Source organism: Gavialis gangeticus, unplaced genomic scaffold (genome assembly GCF_001723915.1).
Source record: "Gavialis gangeticus isolate Ggan-Ray unplaced genomic scaffold, GavGan_comp1, whole genome shotgun sequence".
Lineage (NCBI taxonomy): Eukaryota > Metazoa > Chordata > Crocodylia > Gavialidae > Gavialis > Gavialis gangeticus.
Genome location: NW_017729006.1, coordinates 55,393,159 through 55,406,090, shown reverse-complemented (window position 1 = coordinate 55,406,090; position 12,932 = coordinate 55,393,159). Strand labels below are relative to the sequence as shown.

At 38.9% G+C, this 12,932-nt stretch overlaps 2 protein-coding genes across 9 annotated transcripts in view; one reads left to right on the top strand and one right to left on the bottom strand.

Annotated features, from left to right (window-relative positions):
- The window catches only part of ZNF830 (zinc finger protein 830), a 159,113-nt gene that overhangs the window by 70,864 nt on the left and 75,317 nt on the right, over positions 1 to 12,932 (bottom strand). Inside the window, exon 10 of one of the 2 annotated variants that reach the window (XM_019509225.1) lies at positions 9,901 to 10,000. The exons of the other annotated variant lie outside the window; for it this stretch is intronic. Coding sequence (XP_019364770.1) covers positions 9,901 to 10,000 — 100 coding nt within the window. The remainder of the gene's footprint in view (positions 1 to 9,900; positions 10,001 to 12,932) is intronic. 2 annotated transcript variants of the gene reach the window in all.
- Positions 1 to 12,932, top strand: part of LOC109291965 (poly(rC)-binding protein 3-like) — a 316,506-nt gene that overhangs the window by 250,550 nt on the left and 53,024 nt on the right. For all 7 annotated transcript variants that reach the window (XM_019509221.1, XM_019509217.1, XM_019509216.1 and 4 more), the window contains 4 exons: positions 2,095 to 2,238; positions 7,105 to 7,146; positions 7,625 to 7,700; positions 9,524 to 9,576. In XM_019509221.1, the coding sequence (XP_019364766.1) occupies positions 2,095 to 2,238; positions 7,105 to 7,146; positions 7,625 to 7,700; positions 9,524 to 9,576 (315 nt within the window). The remainder of the gene's footprint in view (positions 1 to 2,094; positions 2,239 to 7,104; positions 7,147 to 7,624; positions 7,701 to 9,523; positions 9,577 to 12,932) is intronic.

Genomic DNA, 12,932 nt, shown 5'->3' with positions numbered 1-12,932 from the left:
CTGTCATTGCTGGAGCCTTGATATGCTTCCCACCCATGCACCTTCCCTCACAACAGACTTACCAGTCAGACCCAGCTGCTCTACCGGGCTGCGCTCCTGGCCACCGCCTGCATGCTGTGCTGTGGCTGCATGCATGCACAGGACATTTATCAGGGACATTATCCACTTCATCAGCCCATAAAAGCCGATTACCGATACTGTCAATTTTCCTTATATCAGTGCCAATCCAATATGGGACCGATGTATTGGTGCACCCCTAGTTATAATGATCAAACTCTTTCTTGCAAACTGACATTTTTCTTGCTTCTTGTAATTGCATATATGGGGAAAGAATTTTGTTTAATAAAAATATAACAATACAGAAAGAAAATATTATAAAACAGTCTCAGTTTATTAGCCACTGGGATTTGGGTATGTCTGTGAGAAACTAATAGACCAGACAAAAAAAATCCTTATGTCTGAGGGTCAAATTTAGAACATATCTTAATGGACAGAGTTTCAAAAGAAGCTTAAACTTATGTATTCACATATCCTTTTATTCTCAGACCTTTACAGATGCAAGTAATCACAGGAGCAATTTTATACCTCTAGTTATTAGGAGGTGCAAGTGACATACTTAGTCATCTAATTATCTGCTTTGTGGATGCAGTTTCTAGTCAGATGTCTAAATAACATTGATTGCATTCCTAGTTATTTTCAGAAACAAACTAGACAACTACATTTCACAATCAGAGCTAAATATTATTTTTCTGCTTGTAAAGTGAATTTTCTTTTCAAATGGACTGAAGACAGGAAAAATATTATTAAGATCAGAGATAATAAAGAACAGAGAGACTATATTACCAATATGAAGGTCTTGAAGCAGACAGTAATTTAACTATATTTTTTTCTTCAAATGATAAAGAATCCAAAATATATGTGTGTTTCCTGTGCTAAATGTACTTAATGTAATGTATTTCATTGTTTTAAGGAATTGGGCAGTGGTTACTAATTTATTACAGTCACCTAGCCAATCATATAATGTTAGGACATGAAATTATTATTATTTACTGTTGTTTATAGGCGTGTTTTGAAGTAAGGCACAACAATTTTTGAAGTATTTGGAAAGCCCATTTTACAGTTCTGACCCTAGGGTCTTTTCCATTTTCTAGTCTTTAGCTTATAAAGAAATGCTTATGCTTTATCAAGCTCATGCTTTTACCCATAGCCATCTGTAGGGTATAGTGAATTAGGGCAACCGCCCCAGGTCCCACACTTTGGGAGGGCCCTGTAGAGTCAGGTGGAGGGGCCACAGCCCCTCCCATGGGGCCCACCTGGAGCTGTCAGCTCAGCTTCGTACCTCAGAAGCACAGAGGCCCTCCCCATGCCCCATGCAGTGATTTGCCCTGGGCCCTGCACCCCCCTAGGATTAGCTCTGTTTTTACCCTTTGAGTCAAAAAAATTAAAAGAAAAATCCCCTATTTATTGGATGTTGAGGGTCCTTTCTTGTTCCCATTGCCATCAGTAGGAATGAGTCACAAAAGTAGCGGATTTCCTCCACTATTCCTACTGAGTTGAGAAGAAGTGTCTGATTGCACAGCTTGGCCCACCTGCCTTCAATGCAAGTGACAGCAATAGCTCACTCAGAGGGACATTTTTTATACCAGTTTTATAACAGGAAGTTCCGGCATGTCAGCTAATAAGGGGAATTTTCAAAACAAGTGTATTTATCTTGAGTCACAAATTAGTGCCAAGGGAGACTGTTGGATAGATTCTCCTTTAAAGACTGACAAGTTTAATAACTGGCACCTAAATTGCTTGGATAGCTTGAAAGCTAAATTCAACGCAGACACTTTGAACCTTGCCCAACTTACTGCTATAACCTGTCTTGTGTTTATGTTCTGTCTATATCATGAGCATCCTAGCTCATGCCCTGTAAAGCAAGAGGAAATTTTGCTGCTGAGTTCAGTGGGAGCAGGATCCGGATCTTTGTAGAGAACATGCCAGTGACTGGCAAATGCATGCAGTTGTTTGCGTGAGCTGAGCAAGGGAAAGAATGATTTTTGGAGAGTTGCTTAATTCTGCTTTTTGATTGCTTTATGTTTTTGTCTTCAGTCCCCACCCAAAGGTGCCACCATTCCCTACCGTCCCAAACCTGCCTCTGCACCTATCATTTTTGCAGGTGGGCAGGTAAGAGCAGACACCATTTTGGCTTCAGCTGGAAATCACACCGTCTTGGCCCAACCTCAGCCAGCGCCTGTTAGTTTTCAACTTTTACTCTTTCTTTTCCTGGTATAGTATTAATGTTGTTTATCCACTGTGGTTTACAGAAAAAGGAGAACATTGTGTTATAAACTTAAACTGAAAACAAGTCAAGGGCATCTTTTGCACAATCTTTATTTACTATTATTGAATAAATTGCTGGAACTTGTATCCTGTTCATTTCAGCTGTATCCCTGGCCCTATGGGGTGTTTTTTCCTTTGTGTGTTGCACTAAATATATCATCAGACTTGATGTTCCAAGAACTTGTCACATAACTACATCAGGAATATTTTGGTTTCTGGTCTGGCTTTATATGATATTATAAGGCTCTAGTTTGCTACAGAGAGCAGTGGAAAGGAACAAAATTATGGCATTTGCTATTTTAACAAGGTTTAAAATTAACCTCTCTTCCTTAGCTGTTTAATAAATGGCAGGGTATCCAAAATCAGATACACATTCAGTGAGACAAAACTTTATGTTTAATTTTAAAAATTCATTGTTTCGTGGCCATATAGGCTACAAATACGTGTTGCATTTCTTCCAGGAGAAACCATTTTATCCTTGGACAAAGTATAACCATTCAGATGTCCTTAAAATGAATTGTCCTTAAAAAGGATCACTGAATAAGACGTATTAACAGTATGTTCCAAGACATCACAAAGTACAGCTGTACAGTTGTCCTAGAATTGAATCAGAAGGGCATTGTGTGTACATGCCAATCCCAAGACTTTTCTGTTCTGGTACAAACACAGATACAGCTCATCCTAAGATAAATGCAACATCTGTTCCTTGCCATAAATAGATATATATAAGTTAAGGACTGAGCAGCTTTGAGCAAAACTTACCAAATTATAATTTGCTATGATGTTTTTACTCCAGAAATGCTCTTAGCATTTTGAAATTCTAATAATTTTAATAGTTTGTAGGGACAAGTCATGAGTTCCTGAGAAAAATATACATAAAAGAAATACTGTTTCTCTTTATTTTTTTATTATTTCTCTGTTTATCGTTTTAGTGTTTGCAGGTCTGGTCCCCACATTTCAAAAGGAGAGAGTAGAATTAGAAAAGGTACAGAGAAGGGTAACCAAAATGATCAGGGACATGGTGTAGTTGCTGTACCAAGAGAGACTAAAAAGGCTAGGGCTCTGCAGTTTGGAGAGAGAAGGCTGAGGGGGGGATATGACAGATGTCTATATCATGAAAAGCATGGACCAAGTGAGCAGGGAACTGTTGTTCACCAAATCCCAAGATACTAAAACTAGTGGATGCCACTGAAATTGGTAGGTGACAGGTTTAAAACTAACAAAAGAAAGCACTTATTTGTACAATATGTAGTCAACTTGTGGAATTCATTGCCACATGAAGTGGTGAAGGCAGATAGTAGAGCCAAGTTTAAATAGGGACTGCATAAATTCCTGGATGATAGATCTATTAGTGGCTATTGAACAAAATGCTTGAAGATGTTTCCTCTGACATCTCTAAACCAATAATGGTGAATACAAGGGCAGATACTAATTAAGGGATAGATCATTCTAGGGACATCCAATTCAACGCTCTCCCTCTATAGCAACCATTTCTGCCGCTGTCAGAGACAGAACACTGGGCTAGACTGACTATAGGTCTGACCTAGTATGGCTCCTGTGTTGGACAATATTTTATTGCATTATTTTTGTTGTTATTGTTGTATTTATTGCTATTACTATTTATGCCAATGGTAATGAGATGATGACAATAATGATTAACAATGATGATGATAAGGATCATTCCTGATGTCCAAGTTGCCTCAACTGACTTTCTTCAAAGTAAAAAATTACATTTCTTAGACTAACAGACCTTAAATCGAAAAAAAATACCGTGATTTGAACTCTGCTGAATGTGCAACTGCGGAGTAATTTATTACAAACAAATTTTAAGTTTATACTGAGGTGTTCTCCTTTTACAAGTATGCATGTCAGGGCTATGCCTTAGCAGTACTGTAAATGGTGTTACTTTCGAAAGTACATAATGAATCAACTCACTAAATATGTTAAAACCAATTGCTAGAATGCCCTGAGCACTTAAAATAAGTATTTGAAATTGCATCTCATTATGTGATATAAGAAATCTCAGAATTAATCTTTAATTGTATAAAGCAAATACTAGGCAGCCAAGTGTTCTATATTTTTCTTTGTAAGAGTTAGTTCAAACAAAAAATATCTAATTCTGATATTTTAAGTGAACGAAACAGTCTCTCACTGATTAGAACAATTCTTTGGTATCTTAGAAAATGATAGAGGTTGGTTTAGTAGTGACAATGGAGAGTCTTTGCTTCGTTTCACTTCTAGTATCAAAATATAATATGTACAATGGTTTTTATACTGTATTAAAGAAATCCTGGCCACGTCTACATGAGACGCTAAATGTGCAGTAGCCCATGACTACTGCACAGTAGTGTCAGATGGAAAAAACCATAACACGACGCTACTGCGCAGTAGTCACAAGCTGTGCCATCAGCGTCATGAAACAACCATTCTTTGGCACAACTGTGCTGTAACTCCAGTTACTCTGCAGTCATTTAGTACTTTTTAATACAAATACTAAATAACTGCACAGTAATGACTGTATAATCAGCTTCTCATGTAGACACAGCCCCTGAGTACACATTAACTCTGAAAACAAAGTATAATGGTGCTGGCAGTGATGAGTCCATCTACCCCTTCCATGAGTGTCAACAGTTGTTTCTTTCATGCCCAATAGATTTTGCAAATCTAGATCAAAACACTAGAAAAATCAAACTCCTGCTTTGACAAGATGGGATTTTACACGGGTTTTGCTGCTTTAAGTATTTCTAATACATTTGGGTTTCTTTTTCAGTCCTGTATAATATAGTAGAGCTAAAAGGAAGATGAATACACACTGCCATGTGTCATAGCTCAAGTCTTTACTAAACTTCAGCTAAGGTAGTTGTTTAAAAAATTAATACTAATCCAATTACACCACCCCTGTTGAAAGGAAATAAAACGAAGTCTTCATGTCATTTTTCTACACACAAATTTTGTCTTTACCCTATATACCTAAAACAGGCACTTCTAGCAAGGTCTCTTTGAAGCTGGACTCAGTCTTGGGCCACCTCTCACAACAATCTCATTGACTTCACAGATTGTAAATCTGGACCAATTTTTGCCCCAGGCAATTATTCCTGCCCTGACTGAAGTCAACAGCCAAATTACCACTGACTTCACTGGGAACAGGATAATACCCCCATAAATGAATGGGACTCTTTGACCAAGTGACTAGTGAATTATTTAATTATTATTTATGTTCCAGTAGCTCCTAAAATGCACTTGGTAAATACCAGCCCAAGAAAGGCTATGGTCCCTTCCCTGGAGAGTTAGACCATCTGAAGTATACTCTTTCTACTGCATTTGAAGTAGAACTAGATTCAGACTAAACACCTCTGACTTAAGCTAGTAAGTCAAAGCAGTGCTTTTCCAAATTATCTGCCTGCAAAAATAGGTTCCCCCTCATTTAAGCATGACATCAGTGGGACCATTTGCATGTCTAATGATAAGTACGTGCTTACAGCTCCAACTCAGCAAGCAATCGTTTGGCAAAGCATTCAAGTACACACTTAGCTTTAGGCATGTGCTCTCATTTCATTGCCATTAGTGCTCAAGGGTGGGGCCTTACTTCTCATTTTAACAAACAAGTGCTTCCAGAGCTAACACCCAGTCCTGCAAATGTACATAACTAACTAGGCACATAATAAATTGTCCCCACTGGAACCAATAGAATACTAGTTTGTATAAAAATAATTGCAAGACTGGGGCTCTACTTTATAAATAAATTTAAAAATAGAGCCACCATTTCTGCTCAAGGCGGCAAATACTGCTGTAGAAATTTCTGTAAATCAGTTGGACTGTTAAAGGTTTTAATCTCTATGCTCCATTAAATGAATTGTTCTTTAATTTCCAGGGCGTTCATTACTTTCTGAGATGCCTTTCGTCAAATAAGCGTTTTACAAATGAAGCTAAACAGCTCTGTTCCTGTTTATAATTCTGCCTGTGCAAATATTTATAAATTATAATTTTCCTTCTGGTTTCCTGCCTAACGACAAGTTCATCAAAATATTTTTGATGGCCCAGCTCTTTTAGGAAAGTTCCACAGAATATACTAGAAAATAATAACCTTTGTGTATTTCTTTTTATACCAGCCTATAGAATTCAATAAAGGTGGCAAGAGAAATTGGGGGGAGGCAGTCTAATTAATCCAATTAGCAGACAACAGAAGATAAGCACAATATAATGCACCTTTTCCCTTTGCTGTTATTCCCCTCCCATGCCATGGGAAGGGTTGGGCTGCTGGAGCCCACAGCAGTGCCTAAACAAAGTAGTTTACAGCTAGTGCAGATGTAGTCACACCTCTGGATGGCAGTGTAGACACAGACAATTTTACACAAGTCCCGCAACTGGTCCTGGTTCCACCACTGTTCTGCACAGATCAGCAGAGCTAAATTTGGTGATGGGGAGTGTACGCTGGCCCCTGTACTTGTGGGGCAACCTATCGCTGTCTGTCTTGATTCTGTTGCAAACGGTGCATCTGCCTAGGACCTAAGACCTGCAGGGCCTTCACTGGTGCAGCGTGGCCTGGCCTTACCACTAACAGAGGGCTGCACCTTAGGAACATGACCAAGCCCTTACTACACTTTGCAAATGTCAAGTCACACAAGAAGATTAAGCTTCTCTTAGCATTTAAGGAGATGTGATTTTTTTTTTTTAATTGAGTGTGGAAAAACACAAGTTTTTTCCCCAGCCTGACGAGAAAAGAGAGCTTATTGTCTCGTTTCACTGATCTGTATCTTCAATTTTGCTTGTTATTTCCAGGCATTTACAATTCAGGGGCAGTATGCCATCCCTCATCCAGACGTGAGTCCAGAGCATGTAAATTACTCCCTTCTTTTCTCTCTCTCTCTCATTTGTTCTGGGCAGCATTTACTTTCTACAGTTAATATGAAGACACGCCTGCAGATGCCTGTCCTTAGCAGTGTACGCATAACTGCGTGTTAACTTTATCGGATATCTTGTAATAATTGCTAGAAAGTACAATGGCCCAGATACAAATTACAATTATTTTTGTCTTTTATGCATGCTATGTATTTGAGTTGTTTTCTTAATATGTTATTCTACAAAAAATGTAGTTAATATTAACAATAGCCATTACATGTAATAACAATAGAGATGTCATTTTTAACCAGTTTTTTTTCTATGCGGTAGAATAGAATGAATGATTAAACCTTTTTTTTAATTTTAATTAATCCAGTTTTAAGACATGTAAGATGGTTTTCTCTACTCTGAAATAATTCCATTTGATTGGTTAGTTCTAATTTCCCATCCTGCCCTGCAGTTGACCAAGCTTCACCAGTTGGCTATGCAGCATCCCCCCTTTACTCCCCTTGGGCAGACCACCCCTGGTTTCCCTGGTACGTACCCATGACCCCCTGGGGATGTCCTTCTTCTTAACAGCTTTGTTTCCCGTGGTCATTACATCATTTTAATACTAAATGTGTTCAATGACCAATGATCCTTTTGTGTTCACACATTAATTCTGTGTTCTGTCCCTGCTACCCTGTGGCTCCGTTACAGTTTGTTTCTGTCGTTACTAAACTCTTGTGCTTTGTTTGTTCCATTTATTTTAATAAAAACACTTAATTTGTGCCATTGGCTGAAGAGCCCAACCTTCTTTTATTTAGTCCTCTGCAAAGTTATTATGCACCACATAGCATGTACCAGTGAATATTGTTCAAAGCATTTGGTAGTGAATTTTGTGGAACCTCTATTTTTGTACTGTATTTGGAAAAGGTCCAAAAACAACTAAAAATACAGAAAGGGAATATGTATTTATAGGATAAAGACAGATTAATATAAATATTAAAAGCACAATTAAAAACCCAAATAGACCTTTCCTGTATATCCAAACTTCTGAATTACTTCCATTATTTTTACTACCATTGGAAACAACTATGTTGTTCCTATTTTAAAAAATCTCCCACTAAAGGCAGTGGAAATTTGGCTCATCTAAGGACTCCAGAACATAGTACATAATTTTTAATGCCTGCTTAAATATTATTTTGTTTATAATAGGCAACTGAAGTTAGAGAGTCCTTCAATAAATCATTTTACTTTATTTCAATAAATATGGTGTTTGGAGTCGAAACGTTTTTGCAGGACACACTAAAATATACAGTGGTGCATGTTTTGTATGGTAATTAATAACATTTTATCACATACATCAAATGACTCAATCATTTTCATATAACTTATTTTACACCCCATGTATTTGTGGAATATGAAAGGCATTCGCAACATGTAAACAGCTAAATGTAAACTTGTGGTAAAATTTAAGTGGAAATGAGAAAAATTATTTCTTTGTCGGAAACAAATAGATATTCACCAACATGTTTCCACATAAAATTTCAAAAGGGAAGAGAGAAAAATGAGGCTCAAAATATAATTTGCTTCTACATGGTGTATCTGATAAAATCTTTACGAAAGCATTAACGTACCTTTCCTAGCTTTATATTCTCTTTCTTCTCTACTTGTCATTAACATACTGCTCCTTAATCTTTTCCTTAGTCTGTTTGTGATTTGTATGTCTCCATAACTTTACTGTGTGTTAAAGCACTAATTGCAGTCCTCCTAAGCATTTTCCTTTTGTCCACCCAATTTAAAAACAAATGTATGCAACTTATTTTGTACTTTCCCCCTAAAAATTCCCATCTATCCAACATTTCTTCAACCACTAACCCCCATGTATAATTTCCAAATTCTCCTAGTTTATTTCCCTGTCTTTATTTTATCCATTTTTTAAAATATTTTAAATTTTGTTTACCTTAGAATTCCACATTTATTTTCTGTATTTTAGAAAATCTGATAGACAGGTCAAATTTCAGCCATCTAATCCATTTCTGAATTAACATATATGGAGAGCAAACTTCAAAGAATATTTATAGGTGAAACCCTCCATTTTGTAGAAACTTTTCATAGCATTGTGAAATCATGTGACATTTGTTGTTTTGGTGGGTTAAAGGTTAATTAAAATAAGAATAATTTAAAATTAGTCCAACCCTTTTAATTTTTGCATTTCTTGCTTTCTTTTTTGTTTCCCTAGCAGTTCTATATTTTTCTTTGCTTCTTTATTTTCTCAGTATTTTTTCATATTGTCTTTCTTTAAATATCATTTGTTGTGTCTTCCCCAAATTTCCAAACATCTAGCATAATGTTTTCCCCTCTGTCCCCTAAATAGGATTGGATGCCACTTCTCCAACCAGTTCCCATGAGCTTACTATTCCAAATGATGTAAGTGGATCAATAGTCAGTCTCTTTCTTTCTCTCTCTTTCTCCCTTTGTGTTGCAAGTAGAATATCTCAGCTTGGGTCGGTTCATACCAACATAAGCTATGCTATCATAATTTGTGCTGCAGAGAATTAAAGGGAAGGACAAAAAAGGTAACTCTGGGTACATACTGGAATGAGTTTGACTGAGGGGACCAGGAAGGGTTAGTAGAATGGTGGTATAAAAAAGATGACAGCATTATGGGATGGCTCAAGACTGAGACTACAGAGTGTTTTGTTGTATCCCTCCCCACTACCCCGACACAAGTATAAATAAGGAATCTCGTACAACAGTGTGCTGAGTCCTCTTGTTCTTTCCTGTACTTGCTGAGACTGCAACACATTTCTCCTGTAGGTCACCAGTTCCACTAAGGCCAGGCTGGTTGTTCCTGAAAGTTGTTACCAATAGATAGATATCATAGCGCTCTAGATCAGTGTTTCTCAACCCATGGGTCATGCCCCAAAAGTGGCTCACAAGAATATGTGAAAGGGTTGCAAACAAACTTTAACAAAGGATCAACACACTTGAAAAATGGATTCTCCTTTAAAGGAGAAAAACGTGGGAAACGGTGGTTTTCCCTTGCAAGCTGGCAGAGTTCCAGCCTGGAAGGGGCTGCTTGGGGCCCTCCATGCCCCACACGCTGGGGGCTGGGACCTGGGGGCAGAGGGCAGCAGGTCAGAAGTGAGGGGCACTAGGTTGGGACTGGCCATCAATGTTTACAAATGAGTCCTGGCACAAAAAAAAGGGTGAGAAACACTGCTCTAGACAGAATACCTATGTAGTCTGAGACAGGTAAGGAAGCAGCATTCATATCACATAACACTCATTTTGGCAGTTTCAAACCAAACGGCCAAATACTAAAGGGACTCATGGTCCTATGAGAAGGCCTTCCAGTTGAGGACTGAGGCACCTAAGCGCAGTAATATAAAGAAAAAGCATTGTGGTTTTGTTGTGCTGTACTATTCTGCCAGCCAGCACTTTCCAGGGCTGTCACTTCAGGACCTTAAGTAACCACAAAGGTTACTTAAAAATATATGAAAGTACAATAGAAATAAAATTGCTTTGCAGCTGTAGTTTTAAAAAATCTGAGCAACACTTCTACTTTGTGAATTCGAAACAACTGACTAATTTTGCGCCACTACCACGTTTTCCCCCTAAATTACAAAGTTCTGAGACTTAAAACAACCACTTACGTTTTACTACCAGGTATTTGCCATAGACAAAGGCTCCAATGTTATTTTGTTTCCCTTGAACTATAAGTCTTATCAATTTTCATTATAAATGACTGACTGAGAAAATTGAAGATATTGCCTCCAGTGAAAAAAGCTTTCAAGCATGAGTGGGATCACAAATAACAATTATATTACTTAAAAGATACTTATAACATCATATGAAACCTATTAAGCTCAGTGGCAGTGATTTATAGAAGGAAGAGTGGCAAGCAAGCAGAGTTACCATAATGAAAAGTAAATTTTCCTGTATAAGTAAGTGCTTGAGATTCAGTAAGATTTCCATTAGTTAAAGCAGGAGTGGTTAACCTGTGGCATGGGTGCCACAAGTTGGTATGGGCTGCTTCTGTACGTGGCACATGACATATTGGAAAGGGGATAGGCAGTACAGTGGCAGGTAGGGCAGCAAGCAGAAAGCAGAGCACATCTTCCAAAAAGGTTGGTCTCTTTCCCTTCCCCACTGAGTTAAAGGATGCCCTGCTGAGATTTCAGTCAATAGATGGTTTATCACTTAAGTTGTTGTATATTCAGCACAAGATAAGAGCACAATCTTTGTGGTTCTTACAGCCCAGGTTTCTCGAAGCTTACCTCTCTGGTGTTTTTGACATGTGTCCATTAGGGCTGTGTGGAGCTTTGGTCACTGATTCGATTCAGCCCAATTTGGCTGCCGAATCTCCGGATCCAAATTGAATCAGAAGACCTTTTAATCTCTCCGAATCAAATCAGAACTCTCCGAATCGATTTGGAGAGATTCGATGATTCGGAAAATAGACACAGCTTTAAATGTTTTTTCTACATACCTCAAGATACCAGGCAGCTTGGGAACACTGAGATGGATAGAGCGTTCCACAGGAGCACGGAGGGGTCCTGAGCACACTCAGCTGCAGTCCCGGAAGTGGACCAGAAGCATTTCCAGTCCACTTCCGGGTCCACCACGGAGTGTGCAGGTGACCCTCCCCCCACCCCTGGCTCAGCGACTGGTGCCTCCTGGGTCTGGGAGGGCACCTGGGGTCCCCCTGTGGCCACTCACTGAGCCCCCATGTACTCAGCAGTGGACCCAGAAGTGGACCAGAAGTACTTCCTGACCACTTCCAGGTCCACCGCTGAGCACCCAAGGGGCTTCTCCATGCTCCTTTGGGACGCTCCATCTGCCCCACCATTGCAGCATTCATGAGTCATGCCTGGTACCTTGAGATATGTAGAAAAATGTTAAAGCCGTGTCTATGTCCAAATCACTGATTCTCCAGACCAGCATCGAATCTTCAGATTCAGATTCAGCTGAATCAAATCAGGACAGTGATCTGAATCAACAAATTGACTCACTGTCCCCTGATTCAGGCCAAATCCAAATCAAATCCAGCCCGTTTTGCATACCCCTAGTGTCCATGACATGGTACATCTAGAGTAATGCCACTGACTTTGGTGCAGCGAGCATTAATGCTAGTGAAAGCAGGAGCCAAGTTTGGCCCTATGTCCCTTTTTGCAACATAATTTGTGGCTAAGGAATTGTAAAACACATTGCGATTCCAAACTCACTTGTGACATGCATTGATGCATCTTGGTATTATCTGGGGGGGGGAGGGACTCTCAAGTTGCACGAGATGTTCCAAGATAAGCACTATGGCCAGCCTGCATATCTGAGTTTGAAATGGGACCTAAAGTAGGCACACCAGTGAACACCCTGAGGGTCTGCAGGGGGATCTTCAACAACCGTGAGCCAGGCCCTGGTAATACACTCCAGCAGGAGGACAGGGCAGGAAACACATGTGTGCACAAACATGTACCCATTCTGTAGTAATTTAAATATATATGTGTGTGTGTGTGTATACATACATACATACATATAAAATTTTTACATATACATAGATATACATATAGATATTAGTCAGACTGGAGAGAAATTTGCTGGGGGCCATGGAGAACTCTGTGAAAAATCCCTCTTGTGCAGATTTCCAGGCCATATTCCTGCTAGCAGAAGGGAAATGTGTATGGGGAAACAATTGACATGGGGACAAGCAAAGCAACTTCCTCCTACTACTCCATTTCCCAGTTAGACCCTATAATTTTATCTGATACTCTAAGAGAGACTTA